The sequence below is a fragment of the Eucalyptus grandis genome, chromosome 5, assembly GCF_016545825.1.
Source record: "Eucalyptus grandis isolate ANBG69807.140 chromosome 5, ASM1654582v1, whole genome shotgun sequence".
Classification (NCBI taxonomy): Eukaryota; Viridiplantae; Streptophyta; class Magnoliopsida; order Myrtales; family Myrtaceae; genus Eucalyptus; species Eucalyptus grandis.
Window position 1 is genome coordinate 2072353 of NC_052616.1, and position 16110 is coordinate 2088462.

At 39.7% G+C, this 16110-nt stretch overlaps 2 protein-coding genes across 2 annotated transcripts; both read right to left on the reverse strand.

Moving 5' to 3' along the window:
* Positions 1-4224: 4224 nt before the first annotated feature.
* Positions 4225-7130, reverse strand: LOC104443510 (probable inactive shikimate kinase like 2, chloroplastic). Its single transcript, XM_039312797.1, has 7 exons — positions 6988-7130; positions 6327-6388; positions 5892-5950; positions 5634-5710; positions 5429-5547; positions 4878-5054; positions 4225-4555 (listed from the first exon to the last, which is right to left on the reverse strand). The coding sequence occupies exons 1-7, from the start codon at positions 7128-7130 to the stop codon at positions 4440-4442; spliced, it is 753 nt and encodes a 250-aa protein (XP_039168731.1). The 3' UTR covers positions 4225-4439.
* A 2302-nt stretch (positions 7131-9432) lies between these two features.
* On the reverse strand, positions 9433-13240 carry LOC104443509 (probable inactive shikimate kinase like 2, chloroplastic). Its single transcript, XM_039312798.1, has 7 exons — positions 13030-13240; positions 12764-12980; positions 12386-12447; positions 11694-11760; positions 11489-11607; positions 10937-11113; positions 9433-10573 (listed from the first exon to the last, which is right to left on the reverse strand). Exons 1-7 carry the CDS (start codon positions 13238-13240, stop codon positions 10458-10460), a joined length of 969 nt encoding a protein of 322 aa, XP_039168732.1. The 3' UTR covers positions 9433-10457.
* Positions 13241-16110: the final 2870 nt, after the last annotated feature.

The window sequence follows — 16110 nt, forward strand, 5'->3', positions numbered from 1 at the left end:
TTCCATTCGATTACTTTTTCAAGAAATTATACAATTTTTGAATTGATTACTTGTAGGAACACTTAAACGGTTAAGAGAACTTCATCTTGGTTCATGCATTCAATGAAGGTTTCAATAAGGGATTTAATTTGATTTTGCTTTGAGTCCTTAGGAATCTCCAATCTTCGGCAATGTCAGGTAGTGTTGGTGCCTCAAGTATAATCACTGATGTCGAAGACTGTGTTGTGATGGTGTAAGTAGCATCGATATCAACACACGACATGTCAACGGACTCGTCATTTTTGAAAAAATAAGAGAATTTCAACAAGTATTTCAATCAAATTAATTCGATCCAAATTCTCAAATAAATAAATAAATAATAAACAAGAGCCTAGAATGAGTTTACATAAAAAATTGTGAGTCATAGGAAGTGAAATTCAGAGAAGAAGAAAAGATTAAGTTTTTATTCTTTCTTCCTTTATTTTTATTATTGTTATTGCTGTTGCTTTTTTACGTATTTACATTTTGACATCTTATTTATTCAATTTTTTTTTTAAATTGACCTCGTACATGTTGGATTCGCGTGTCAGAATGTTGGACTTGTATGTCGGATTTTTCGATATTTGTTGATTGCGCGTCAGATTGTTAGATATGATACGAAAGCTCTCGAAAAATGTTTGTGGCTTTTAGGTTATGGTTTTGATGATCAAATTGAGAGAACCCAAAAAAAGTTTTAAAGAAGGGAAAAATAAAAGCAAAACTACTCATGGTGAAGGTCATCATGCTTGTTGGCCGTCATATTATTAAGTTACCGACAAGTTGACTCCACTCGGAATGCACTCTTAGACCGTTGGAGAGAAATTTCTCGAGCAGGAGAATGCTTATTATAAACCCTTATTTTTTTCTTATGTTTTTTCAATTGCTATTGAGCATCTCAAAATCAAACATGAATTTATCAAAGGGAAAATAAGTCTAAGACCTATTGTATAATTATTAATTTAGTCATAAATTTTAATTCAATCAATTTAGTTATTAACCTTTGGACAATTTGTCAAATTTGACCGGAAATCCATAATGTGAATACTAGCCATCATACATGTTACGACGGGTATTGACATTGACAGATTTTGCAATTTTTTTGGCTGGCTCTTGATGCCTCTAATGCATTGAATCGTCTACATTATTTTTTGTGGGTCTCACCCCTTACCTTTTTTCTTTTTCTTTTTGCAATTTCACTAAAAGAAATACTTATTCACTTCCCTTTATACAATTTTTTTTCACTCTAACTGCTTCTTCTGCATTTTGTTCATGTTTGTTTTCATTTAACTTTATTCTCTATTATTATAATCTAAGCAAGTGCTAATCAAAATTAGACCTCACTCTACCAAAGGGAAAATTATTAAAAAAATTCTAAAACCTATTGTAAGATGTAAATTTAGTTTTATGCCTTTTGACAATGTGGCTAGAAATCACTAATGTGGACATCGTTTGTCTTATATATTATGATAAGTGCTGATATGGATAATTTTTGCAATTTTTATTTATTTTTTGTATTTTTTTTATAAATTTTTTTTTAGTAAATGTAAGAAATATATTAACTAGAAACCAGAAAGCTATATAGAGCTATACAGCGAGAAGTTGGACCCAAAAACCTACACTCACAAAGACAGAAGTCAAAGCGAGTGGAAGGAGGCCAAGGTAAAAGGAAACAAACCAAGCGGCGAAAAGAGAGGGCCAGCAACCAAAGAGAACTAGTTAGCCTACCCCGAAACCCAGAGAGGGAATGACAAAACAAAAGAGAAACCCAAAAGCCCGCTCTAGGACAAGAAGGTAAGAAAGCGATGGTTGCCATAGTGAGGAGCGAAGTCCTTCGTTCCAATCTTCCAATGCAACATCTAGGAATTCGAAAGAACCTTCGAACAATAAAGGTTGTAGGAGAAGCCCCCTACTCAAAAGCTGAATGTCCAAAGTAGAAGATTAGTCCGCTAAAATGGAAGGATTGAGCGCCCAGCTTTGTAGTAGTCTTCTATTTGGAGCAATGGGAGGAACATGATGGAAGGATAAGGCTTTGTCTTTTAAAACTCTTTCAAGACATCTTTTCATGGCCGGGAGGGAAGGGGGTCTACCCCGGAAAAGTATGTTATTCCGTTCCGTCCATATGATATTGCAAGTAGCGGCAAACCCGAACCGAGCAAGAGAGGAGCGAAAAGAAGCACCGGATAAGTACTTTATCAACCGGAATAGATTATCCACCCAAGATTTATTCCACCAAGCGAAATTAAATCTAGCAGCCCAAAACATGATTAAGGCAGCAGGAATAGGGCAACCAAAAAATAAGTGGTTAACCGAATCAGGTCGAGGAGAGCAAAAACCGCAATTCACAGCAGGGATACGGCCATATGTGAGTAGTAGAACTTGAGTTGGTAGTCTATTTTTTGTGATCAACCAAAGCAGGAATTGGTAGCTAGGAACTAGTGAAGAGTTCTAGATGAAGGGAGCCCACTAATTTAGTTGGCCTCTCAATCGAATAGCGTCCCACGCTGAGGCTGCAGAGAAGTTGCCAGAAGGGTATTTCTTTTTTCTTTTCTTTCTTTCTTTTTCCCTTTTTCCTCATCGATTGCTGAGGTAGGCTTCGGGGATGGCTGATGATCAACCATAGGCAAGGGATAATATCGCTGGCCGTGCCACATAAGATGGTTGATATTCATATCAATGATTTTAGCCCAATTTTTTTTTTTTTTTTAAATTTGAAAACTACCATCAACGTTAGTACCGATCATGCCACGCATGATGGTCGACGTCAACATTAGCAATTTCGATGAAAATTGGCAGATTGGCAAAAAAATTTATGACTAAATTAGTCAAATTGAAAGATATAAAATTGAATCAGCATCCATACAATAAATTTATAATTTTTTTTTTTTTTTTTTTGGGTAATCTTCCCATCTACCAAATTTGAGCTTCTCTTAAGGTGGGTCTTGGATTGGCAAAAAGGTTAGTAACGATGAAAAATTGCGTCCACGCCATGTTGTTGCTACAATTTCTTCGTGTTGTACCAAAAATCTATTTCCGCTGGTTAAGTTAGTTGAGTAATGAATTACTCCCGGGTCAATGTCAACGTCCATCCACGTTAGTACCAGTCATGTCATGCAGGATGGTTGATGTCAATTGATGAAAATTGGCAGATTGGCAAAAAGATTTAGGACTAAATTAGGCAAATTAAAAGATGTAAAATTGAATCGACATATATACAATAAATTTATAACTTTTATTTTTATTTTTGGGTAATTTCCCCCTCTACCAAATTTGAGCTTTTCTTAAATCGGGTCTTGGATTGGCAAAAGGTTAGCAATGATGAAAATTCGCGTCCACGCCGTGTTGTTGCTACAATTTCTTCGTGTTGTACCAAAAATCTCTTTCCGCTAATTAATAAGTTAGTTGAGTTATGAATTACTCCCGGGTCAATGTCAACGTCTTCGTCTTCGTCTTCCAGAGAGAACCTTAAGTAAGCCGAGTCCAAACTCACAAAGCCACCAAAGCCGCTATAAATTCACCCAAAAAGCCTCTCACTGTAAGCATCAAGGCCTAGAGCACTACAAATTTGACACCTAGAGAGACCTCATGGCTTCTATCCGAAGGCATATTGATATTAATCAGAATCAATATGGGGAATCAACATGGGCGGGAGCGAGAGCAAAGATAGAGAGCGAAGTGGTGCTACCATGGCCGCGGGAGTGATCGCCGGTTTGGTGATCTGCTGGCATGGTGAGTCTGATGGGTGACTCATCCAAGTCCAGTGGAAGGAAGACCATGAAAGCTCCCGGGAGGGATGCGCGCATATTCCAGGACGAGTTCGCCAAGGACCCTGCTGGCTACTTTCGCGACCTGCGGAAGTAGTTGCTAACTACCAAGTAAAGGGAGAAACTTGAGTTGTTGCTAGTTTGGTCTAATGTCTCTCTTTTGGCTTAGCATGGTGTCTTTAGGTATCGCCTTTATGGTACGTGTATTTATGTGGTATGTTTTGTACTCTATTCTCGTGCTTAATGCTACTATGTTTACATAGAAGTATTTCACTGTTGATTTGAAGTGTGGAAGCTGGCCAGTCAAAAAATTCTATGGCCAGTTCTACACGGTCCTGGTGATTTGGCTGAACAACCATTGCAGGAGTCTGGAGATGGTGACTGGGATGGACCCAATGACTAGACAAGATACCTATATATATATTTATGTATATATTCACTCATAACTTAGTTTGTAAGCATAGATGGGATGGACCATTGACCTGTTCATGATTATCGCTAACAAAAAAGAAGGAACAAAAGCAAAAGCGGGGAAAGAGAGAAAGCAGCTTTAGTAAAATGAATTGACTATTTAGATATCACTAAGTCGATGATGACATCTCTGTTTGCCCTTGCTCTTCATCTACCTCGTTCTCTAATGTGCTGGCAACTTGAATTTTCTCACAATGTATCTGGAGACGTTATAGAATCATCAGCAGTCAACGAATCCCATCCTGGGGCTTGATGTTGGGCCAATCTCCACGGCATCCCAAACCTTATGTGCAGGCTCTTCTTATCTGCAAGAAAGAGACAGAACCGATAGGATTTACGGTTCAATTAGAGCTTTTTACTGCATTGAGAACAAAGTCCAAGGTTGTTTTCATTACAGCATTGAGTATAAACCGGCACTAGCCATTATTTGTTTAGGAGTCTTTATAGACATGCTTGTTTCATAATTTTGTTAAAATGCATCAAGGCGGAATTTTAATCCGATCTCTGTGACTCAATGCTTCCAAGGTCTGTTTCAGCATCAGCTTCCTCTGGCATTAGGATAGGTTCCCCTATTTCATAGCCACTCAATTTGCAGTACATGGGTCGTGTAGTTTGACGGAAATTTACCTGGGAGCTTCCTATCTGACAAAACTAATCGTTTCAGTGCCCTCAGAGATGCTTGAGCCACGGTTTTGGAGTAATCGGCATCCCAACCTTCGAGCTTGACAACAACATCCGCATTTGCATAACCTAGACTCCCATCTTCAATGTGTCTTCTGGCCTCTTTCTTAGCCGAGTCTTCATCTGCACCAAAAATCAGAACTTCCTTCAAATAAAATTATCACAAGGGTCTGTAATACTGCAACTAAATGGGGAGGTGGCCCTCATTTAGTCTTGAACCCCGTTTCAGGTTCAGTAAAACTTCCAGCAGCATTGAAATGATTTTGCATTACATCGTATGAACTGTTTGGAAAATTCACAATCGCAATCTCCTTCCACTTTGAACTTCAGTAAGGATAGATATCATATCAGATGGTAAACCAAGTAATTTTCAGCAGCATTAAAAGTCCTTACATGCTACTAATTTTGATTATCAATCTGTCTCTACCACTCAAAGATCATCAGGAGAACTGACAGAAGGGCAAAATGCATGGAGGAGGCACGCATCACTAGACTACCTGTTGCTTCAGTTGTAGACAACCATACAGTAAATCCCGCATAAAGGTGCTGCCATTTATCAGCTCTTCGGGCAGCACCCTGCTGCCCTCCTAAAGTTGCGACAACAGCCCGGACGTGACTTTGCAAAACAAATCAAAGAGAGAAAAGGATGAGTCGTTCGTGAAGGCAAAAATTTCAAACTACTGCATCACATAATGCGTATACCTACTGAGGCTTTCTAATAGGACATCCTGTGCTTCAGCAATGGCATCATATCCTTGAGCAAGTACCCCTGGAGATGATTAGACTCATTAATGCACTGCAAGATGGGCACTACAAGTCAACTCAAGATTGCCAAAGCGGAAGTTGCTACAGGATGTATCTACGTATACATGTTTTTTCCCATTTGAGGATTTTCTTATCTATTTTCCTTTGTAGTTTCTTCTAATTTTATTTCGGGATATGTACATAAATGCAAATAACGTTCCGAATGCCATCTTCAGCATGGATCGGCGGCATGCTGAACTCAACCTCATCAATTGCTGCTTTAAATAGTCATCAGATTATGTTAATAAGTAAATTGATCATATGTTGCTTGAGTGTATTATGTTTAGCAACCATAGTACTTTCTTAGCAATGACCTGTAGTAATGAGAGATGAATCTAGAAGTTTTTACTATGGGTTTTTCTGTTGTCCTGTGCCCATTGCTCAATCCGCTTGGAAATTTACTACGTCGATAATGAAAGCTATTAAGTTACTACACATATCAGTAGAATGACTATCAGGAGATACCGTTCGATATTCTTTGGCATGGGACCATAGATGCGCCCTTTAATCAAATGTGTGGTGCAGGACCAGATTTATGGCCCCGGATCCAACGCACTCAGTAGCCTCTGTTTAAAGCAGAAGTCTACTCACATGAATCAATTGTTTGCTTAGCAAATGTTTCAAGCAACTCCTTGGTCTCGAGAGGCGTGTACCTGCAGATGAAATATTTGAGCTTCAGCAAGCAGCAAATCAGTCTAAAAACAAACAAAATATCATGACATTGAAAAGGCATCAGTATTGATTGATGTTAAAGCTCGTAAGTGAATAATTGATTCCAAAGGTCTTAATACGTGAACATGTTGTTTTAATCTTTTCTCATTTCAGTCTTCATTAGGATCTTGTGGGATTTCTTTCTTTCTTTTGGTTGGAGGTTTGGTGGTAATGGTGAAATCAGAATGGTGGAAACTTGGTGAATAATTTTCCAGAACCCAAGAAAGGATGAAACAATGTAATAATACAATGTAATAATACCCAAGACCAACTGCAAGTTCTTTTGCCACTTTGTGGTTAATCTCCGTCGAGTCCCCGGCAATATAAATGGATGTTCCTCTAAGTAGCTGCGTCGACCCTGCAGTCGATGACTCCCAAGACTCCACAATATCGGGCCATTTCAATTCGGGATCCTGCTTCTTCAAATTAATGACAAGCTGATCGTCATCTAAATTCCCGTCCACAACAAGAATCCTCACTTAACTGCCCGGAAGATCTAGGCTATTTATTGTCAAATGCATACACACAAAGGACAACCAACCATATCGTTTCGGCCGACTTTATCCTATCAAAGAGAGAATCTGTTTCCATCAGCGTCATAAGGGAACCAGAATGCTTGAGTTGGATCGTTAAGGAGGTGTCGTTTGCATCCACGTGAATATATCTGGGACCTGAAATGTCCATGCCTCTGAGCTCGAGTTGCAATTCCATATCGGAAGAACCATCTGAGAACTGCAGCCGCTTCACCGGTCAGTTTTCAGGAAATGCCTCATCTCATGCGATTACATAAATATCAGTACTCCGATACTGCAGGTCAAGTGGAATTTAGAGAATTCAGTGACACCGCAAAAGCTCGTTCCCATCTCTATATTTACAAACGGGGATTCATCAAGTCAAGATCATCCTAAGCAAAATGCCCCAAAAAAGAGGCTTTATGCTATACGCCCCTTAAGACGATGAACGTCAACTACGAAATTTCGCATTTTGATGCTCGGGGTTGAGAGGAAACTCTGTAGCTCCTTGTGCTGCATCTGCTCCGTTTGAAAGTAATCAATTAGATGATAAAAGCTTGCACCGCCCTGCGCTACTACCCATGTTCAGACATAAGCAAAATCTAACCTTTAATTCAAGACATATGCAAAATCCGACCTTTAAGGCTACGTTTTCCTCTGACATAGGAGCATTTTCTTTTCCCCCTTCCCTTTTCGACTGATCAGTAAACCGGAAAAAAGAAATGACGACAGCAGCAATTCCGGCAAAGACCAGCACCACAACTCAATCCGCTTCAGCATCAAGATCAAACTACAAGTTCCACAAGGCCGATCACTCCCGAACAATTCGAAAAACTCAGGGCTCACCTTTTCTTTTTTTACCAATTTCACTATAAGAAAAACTTACTCACTTCCCTTCAAACAATCTTTTTCACCCTAACCGCTTCTTCTCCGCCTATTACATTTCAACGTTTTGTTCACGTTTCTTTATTATTATAATTTAAGCATGTACTAATCAAAATCAGTCCTAACTCAACCAAAGGAAAAATTATTAAAAAATTCTGAAACCTATTGTATAGATGCAAATTTAGTTTTAAACCTGTCAATGTAGTCTTATGACAATTTGGTCAAAAATCACTAGTGTGGATGTCGTTTGTCTAATATGTCACGACCAGTGTTGACATGGATAATTTTTGTAATTTTTCTTTTTTTTTTGTATTTTGTATTTATAATTTCTTTTTCTTTTCTTTCTTTCTTTTTCCATCTTTCCTCCTCGATCGCTATGGCAAGCTTTAGTGATGGTTGATGATTAGCCATAGACAAGGGCCAATGTTGCTGGTCATGCTATGGAAGATAGCTGACATCAACGTTCGATGATTTTAGGCCAAAATTTTGTAAAAAAAAACAAAAAAATTATTGTCCACATTAGCACTAACCATTCCATATAGGATGACTAACGACAACGTCAGTGATTTCCAATCAAAATTAGCATATTGACAATAAACTAGTCAAATTAAAAGATTCAAAATTGAATTGGCATCAACATAACAAATTTATGACTTTTTTGATAATCTTCCCTGACCAAATTTGAGCTACTATTGATTGGGTCTTGTGGTCTATGTGCTTGAATTTGGCTGGGAGAGTTAGCAAGATGGGAGTTCGTGACAACATTGTGTTGCTACAATTTCTTCATGTTCTATCCAACATCTTTTTCAAAACAATTTTAAACCTATTGCAATTTTTTTTAGTTCAGTACTAAACCTTGTTTTTTTTTTTTTCCAATTAAATCCTAAACCTTCTATCTAATCATTTTTGGCCGGCTGACGTTGACGTGGATAATTTTTTTTTGAAATATTTTATTTTATTTGAATTTTTTCTCTCATTTTATTTTTTCTTCACTTTCTTCTCCTTCCTCAACTAGAGGCAAGCCGCCTATTGGCCTAGCGAGGTTAGCCCTCAGCAGCCATGGGCGAGGCCCGACCTCACATGGCCCTTGGCCTAGGCCAGCCTCACTAGTCATAGGCAGGACATTGCCCACTACCCTTACCGTGGTGGGTGAGACTAAGCCTCGCTCACCCATGGTGAGGGTGGCCCTGTTGTCGTTAGGCAAGGCTCGCTCTCCCTAGTGGCTAGTGGGGGCGAGCCTCGCCATTGGCTGGCGGGGGCTAGCCGGCGAGGCTCACCTCGTTGGCACTCGCCTTTGGGGCCCCACCAGCCAAAGGAAGGAGGAAGGAGGGAGAAGGAGGAAAAAGAGAGAGAGAAAATGAAAAGCAAAAAAAAAGAAAGAAAAAATAATAAAATATTACTAAAAAATTGTCAACGTTAGCGTTGGCTAGCCAAATTGGTTGGACGAACTGAAATGACATAATTACAAAATCTATTGGACTAAATTGGCAAAAAACAAAGAAAGTTTTGATTGAATTAGAAAAATTATAATTGATTTAGGATTTTTTTAATGTTAATAAGTTAGTTTTTTTTTTTTTTTTTTTGGACGAGTTAATAAGTTAGTTAAGTAATGACTTTACTAAAAGTAAATGTCGTCTGTCTTTCAGAAAGCAGAGCCTTCACGATTAAGTAAATCTAAGTCCAAACTCCAAAGCCGCTATAAATTCACCCAGAAAGCCTCTCACTGTAAGCATCAAGGCACAGATCACTACACTTCTGACAACTACAGAGATCTCATAGCTTGTCATATCCGAAGGCATATTGACATTAATCAGAATCAACATGGGCGGGAGCGAGAGCAAAGATGGAGAGCGAAGTGGTGCTACCATGGCCGCGAGAGCGATCGCCGGTCTGGTGATCTGTGCCGTGGGTGCTGGCGTGGCGAGTCTGACGGGCAACTCATCCGGGTCCAGCGGAAGGAAGACCATGAAAGCTCCGGGGAGGGACACGCGCATCTTCCGGGACGAGTTCGCCAAGAACCCTTCTGGCTACTTTCGCGACCTGCGGAAGAAGTAGTCGCTAACTACCAAGTAAAAGGAGAAACTTGAGTTGTTGCTAATGTGGTCTAATAATCTCTCTCTTTTGGTTTAGCAGGGTGTCTTTAGGCATCGCCTTTACCGTCCGTGTATTTATGTGGTATCTTTTGTACTCTATTCTCGTGCTTAATGCTACTATGTTTACATAAAAGTTTTATATTGTTGATGTGAAACGTGAAAGCTGGCCAGTCAAAAAATTCTATTGCCAGTTCTACACGGTCCTGGTGATTTGGCTGAACAACCATCGCAGGAGTCTGGAGATGGTGACTGGGATGGACCCATTGACTAGACAAAACACCTATATATATATTCATGTATATATTCACTCATAGCTTAGTTTGTAAGCATAGATGGAATGGACCCATTGACCTGTTCATGATTATCGCTAACAAGAAAGAAGGAACAAAAACAAAAGTGGGGAAAGAGAGAAAGGAGCCTCAGTTAAATGAATTGACTATTTAGACTTCACTAAGTCAAGAAGAACCGGATGATGACAATCTCTGTTTGCCCTTGCTTTCGTGCTGGCAACTTGAATTTTCTCACAATGTATCCGGAGACGTTATAGAATCATCAGCAGTTGACGGATCCCACCCTGGGGGCTTGATGTTCGGCCAATCCCCGCGGCAGCCCAACCTTATGTACAGGCTCTTCCTATCTGCAAGAAAGACACAGAACCCATAGGATTTACAGTTCAATCAGAACAAATAGACAGAACCGATAGGATTTACAGTTCAATTAGAGCATTTTACAGCATTAAGAATAAAGTCCGGGGTTGTTATCATCACAGCATCAAGTATAAACCAGCACTAGCCATAATTGTTTGGGAGTCTTATAGTCGTGCTTGTTTCATAATTTCGTTAAAATGCATCGAGGTAGCATTTTAATCTGATCTCTGTGGCTCAACCCCTCCAAGGTCTGCTTCAGCATCAGCTTCCTCTGGCATTAGGATAGGTTCCCCTATTTTAAAGCAACTCAATTTACAGTACATGGGTCATGTGTACTTTGACGAACTTTTTACCTGGGAGCTTCCTATCTGATAAAACTAATCGTTTGAGCGCACTCAGAGATGCTTGAGCCACGGTTTTGGAGTAATCGGCATCCCAACCTTGGAGCTTGACAACAACATCTGCATTTGCATAACCTAGACTCCCATCTTCAACGTGTCTTCTGGCCTCTTGCTTAGCTGAGTCTTCATCTGCACAAACAATCAGAATTTGCTTCAAATAAAATCATCAGAAGGGTCTATAATACTGCAACTAAATTGGGGGGGTGCCCATCATCTAGGCTTTAACCCCATTCAGATTCAGTCAAACCTCCAGCAGCATAGAAGTAATTTTGCATTACATCGTATGAACTGTTTGGAAAATTCACAATCCACAATCTCCTTCCACTTTGAACTTCAGTAAGGATAGATATCATATCAGATGGTAAACCAAGTAATTTTCCGCAGCATTAAAAGTCCTTACATGCTACTAATTTTGATTATCAATCTGTCTCTACCACTCAAAGATCATCAGGAGAACTGACAGAAGGGCAAAATGCATGGAGGAGGCACGCATCACTAGACTACCTGTTGCTTCAGTTGTAGACAACCATACAGTAAATCCCGCATAAAGGTGCTGCCATTTATCAGCTCTTCGGGCAGCACCCTGCTGCCCTCCTAAAGTTGCGACAACAGCCCGGACGTGACTTTGCAAAACAAATCAAAGAGAGAAAAGGATGAGTCGTTCGTGAAGGCAAAAATTTCAAACTACTGCATCACATAATGCGTCTACCTACCGAGGCTTTCTAATAGGACATCCCGTGCTTCAGCAATGGCATCATATCCTTCAGCAAGCACCCCTGGAGATGATTAGACTCATTAATGCACTGCAAGATGGGCACTACAAGTCAACTCAAGATTGCCAAAGCGGAAGTTGCTACAGGATGTATCTACGTATACATGTTTTTTCCCATTTGAGGATTTTCTTATCTATTTTCCTTTGTAGTTTCTTCTAATTTTATTTCGGGATATGTACATAAATGCAAATAACGTTCGAATGCCATCTTCAGCATGGATCGGCGGCATGCTGAACTCAACCTCATCAATTGCTGCTTTAAATAGTCATCAGATTATGTTAATAAGTAAATTGATCATATGTTGCTTGAGTGTATTATGTTTAGCAACCATAGTACTTTCTTAGCAATGACCTGTAGTAATGAGAGATGAATCTAGAAGTTTTTACTATGGGTTTTTCTGTTGTCCTGTGCCCATTGCTCAATCCGCTTGGCAATTTACTACATCGATAATGAAAGCTATTAAGTTACTACACATATCAGTAGAATGACTATCAGGAGATACTGTTCGATATTCTTTGGCATGGGACCATAGATGCGCCCTTTAATCAAATGTGTGGTGCAGGACCAGATTTATGGCCCCGGATCCAACGCACTCAGTAGCCTCTGTTTAAAGCAGAAGTCTACTCACATGAATCAATTGTTTGCTTAGCAAATGTTTCAAGCAACTCCTTGGTCTCGAGAGGCGTGTACCTGCAGATGACACATTTGAGCTTCAGCAAGCAGCACATCAGTGTAAAAACAAACGAAATATCATGACATTGAAAAGGCATCAGTATTGATTGATATTAAAGCTCGTAAGTGAATAATTGATTCCAAAGCTCTTAACACGTGAACATGTTGTTTTAATCTTTCTCATTTCAGTCTTCATTAGGATCTTGTGGGATTTCTTTCTTTCTTTTGGTTGGATTTGGTGGTAATGGTGAAATCAGAATGGTGGAAACTTGGTGAATAATTTTCCAGAACCCAAGAAAGGATGAAACAATGTAATAATACAATGTAATAATACCCAAGACCAACTGCAAGTTCTTTTGCCACTTTGTGGTTAATCTCCGTCGAGTCCCCGACAATATAAATGGATGTTCCTCTAAGTAGCTGCGTCGACCCTGCAGTCGATGACTCCCAAGACTCCACAATATCGGGCCATTTCAATTCGGGATCCTGCTTCTTCAAATTAATGACAAGCTGATCGTCATCTAAATTCCCGTCCACAACAAGAATCCTCACTTAACTGCCCGGAACATCTAGGCTATTTATTATCAAATACATACGCACAAAGGGCAACCAACCATATCGTTTCGGCCGACTTTATCCTATCAAAGAGAGAATCTGTTTCCATCAGCGTCATAAGGGAACCAGAATGCTTGAGTTGGATCGTTAAGGAGGTGTCGTTTGCATCCACGTGAATATCTCTGGGACCTGAAATGTCCATGCCTCTGAGCTGGAGTCGCCATTCCATATCGGAAGAACCATCTGAGAACTGCATCCGCTTCACCGGTCAGTTTTCAGGAAATGCCTCATCTCATGCGATTACATAAATATCAGTACTCCGATACCGCAGGTCAAGTGGAATTTAGAGAATTCAGTGACACCGCAAAAGCTCGTTCCCATCTCTATATTTACAAACGGGGATTCATCAAGTCAAGATCATCAAAAAATGCCCCAAAAAAGGGATCCAAGACGATGAACAACTACGAAATTTCGCATTTTGATGCTCGGGGTTGATCATCCTAAGCTGCATCTGCTCCGTTTGAAATCTTAACTTGCTTTAATTTCAGACATAAGCAAAATCTAAAATTCAAGACATATGCAAAATCCGACCTTTAAGGCTACGTTTTCCTTCGACGTAGGAGCATTTTCTTTTCCCCCTTCCCTTTTCGACTGATCAGTAAACCGGAAAAAAAAAATGACGACAGCAGCAATTCCGGCAAAGACCAGCACCACAACTCAATCCGCTTCAGCATCGAGATCAAACTACAAGTTCCACAAGGCCGATCACTCCCGAACAATTCGAAAAACTCAGGGCTCACCTTTTCTTTTTTACCAATTTCACTATAAGAAAAACTTACTCACTTCCCTTCAAACAATCTTTTTCACCCTAACCGCTTCTTCTCCGCCTATTACATTTCAACGTTTTGTTCACGTTTCTTTATTATTATAATTTAAGCATGTACTAATCAAAATCAGTCCTAACTCAACCAAAGGAAAAATTATTAGAAAATCTGAAACCTATTGTATAGATGCAAATTTAGTTTTAAACCTGTCAATGTAGTCTTATGACAATTTGGTCAAAAATCACTAATGTGGATGTCGTTTGTCTAATATGTCACGACCAGCATTGACATGGATAATTTTTGCAATTTTTATTTTTTTGTATTTTGTATTTATAATTTCTTTTTTCTTTTCTTTCTTTCTTTTTCCCTCTTTCCTCCTTGATCTCTAGGGCAAGCTTTAGTGATGGCTGATGATTAGCCATAGACAAGGGCCAATGTCGCCAGTCATGCTATGTAAGATAGCTGACATCGACATTTGATGATTTTAGGCTAAAATTTTGTCAAAAAACAAAAAAATTATTGTCCACATCAGCATCGACCATTTCACGTAGGATGACTAACATCAACGTCAATGATTTCTAATCAAAATTAGTATATTGACAATAAACTAGTCAAATTAAAAGATTTAAAATTGAATTAGTATCAACATAACAAATTTATGACTTTTTGATAATCTTCCCTCAACCAAATTTGAGCGACCATTGATCAGGTCTCGTGGTCTATGTGCTTGAATTTGGCAGGGAGGGTTAGCAAGACTGGAGTTTGTGTCGCTACAATTTCTTCATGTTGTATTCAACATCTCTTTCTACTAATTATCAAAACAATTTCTAAACCTATTGCTATTTTTTTTTAATTCAATCCTAAAACTTGTTTTTTTTTACCAATTCAATCCTAAACCTTCCATTTAACCATTTTTGGCCGACTGATGCCGATGTGGATAATTTTTTTGGTAATATTTTTATTTTATTTGAATTTTTTTTTCTCTTTTTCTTTTTTCTTCACTTTCTTCTCCTTCCTCAACTAGAGGCAAGCCACCTACTGGCCTGGCGAGGCTAGCCCTCAGTATCCATGGGCAAGGCTCGACTTCGCGTGGCCTTTGGCTTGGGTCAACCTCACTGGCCATAGGCAGGACATGGTCCACTAGCCTTGCCATGGTTGGGTGAGACTAAGCCTCGCTCACCCATGGTGAGGGTGGCCCCGTTGTTGTTAGGCAAGGCTCGCTCTCCCTAGTGGCTAGTGGGGGCAAGCCTCGCCATTGGCCGATGGGGGCGGACCGACGTGGCTCACCTCGCATTTGCCTTGCCTCTAGTGTGCCACCAGCCAAAGGAAGGAGGAAGGAGGGAGAAGGAAAAAAAAAAAAGAGAAAAAATGAAAAGAAAAAAAAAAAAATAATAAAATAATAAAATAAAATATTATTAAAAAATTGTCAATGTTAGCATCGGCTAGCCAAATTGGTTAGATGGACTGAATTGACATTATTACAAAATCTTTCGGATTGAATTGGCAAAAAAAAAGAAGAAGAAGAAAGTTTTGATTGAATTAGAAAAATTATAATTGGTTTAGGGTTTTTTTTAATTTTGCATGTTAATAAGTTAGTTAAGTAATGACTTTACTAAAAGTAAATGTCGTCTGTCTTTCGGGAAGGAGAGCCTTCACGATTAAGTAAATCTAAGTCCAAACTCCAAAGCCGCTATAAATTCACCCAGAAAGCCTCTCCCTGTAAGCATCAAGGCACAGATCGCTACACTTCTGACAACTACAGAGATCTCATAGCTTGTCATATCCGAAGGCATATTGACATTAATCAGAATCAACATGGGCGGGAGCGAGAGCAAATATGGAGAGGGAAGTGGTGCTACCATGGCCGCGAGAGTGATCGCCGGTTTGGTGATCTGTGCCGTGGGTGCTGGCGTGGCGAGTCTGATGGGCAACTCATCCGGGTCCAGCGGAAGGAAGACCATGAAAGCTCCGGGGAGGGACACGCGCATCTTCCGGGACGAGTTCGCCAAGGACCCTGCTGGCTACTTTCGCGACCTGCATAAGAAGTAGTCGCTAACTACCAAGTAAAGGAGAGACTTGAGTTGTTGCCAGTGTGGTCTAATCTCTCTCTTTTGGTTTAGCAGGGTGTCTTTAGGTATCGCCTTTACCGTCCGTGTATTTATGTGGCATGCTTTGTACTCTATTCTCGTGCTTAATGCTACTATGTTTACATAGAAGTTTTATATTGTTGATATGAAACGTGGAAGCTGGCCAGTCAAAAAATTCTATTGCCAGTTCTACACGGTCCCGGTGATTTGGCTGA

Excerpts from the sequence above, each read along its gene's own strand:
- LOC104443510 (XM_039312797.1), bottom strand. The coding sequence starts at position 7,130 with ATGGACATTTCAGGTCCCAGATATATTCACGTGGATGCAAACGACACC. Across the intron at positions 5,711-5,891 it reads CTGAAGATGGCATTCGGAAC|TCATCTCCAGGGGTACTTGC; the intron begins GTTATTTGCATT and ends TAATGAGTCTAA. Across the intron at positions 5,548-5,633 it reads CTATTAGAAAGCCTCAGTAG|TCACGTCCGGGCTGTTGTCG; the intron begins GTATACGCATTA and ends TGTTTTGCAAAG.
- LOC104443509 (XM_039312798.1), bottom strand. The coding sequence starts at position 13,240 with ATGCAGTTCTCAGATGGTTCTTCCGATATGGAATGGCGACTCCAGCTC. Across the intron at positions 12,981-13,029 it reads GATATGGTTGGTTGCCCTTT|TGAGGATTCTTGTTGTGGAC; the intron begins GTGCGTATGTAT and ends CGGGCAGTTAAG. Across the intron at positions 12,448-12,763 it reads GAACTTGCAGTTGGTCTTGG|GTACACGCCTCTCGAGACCA; the intron begins GTATTATTACAT and ends TGTCATCTGCAG.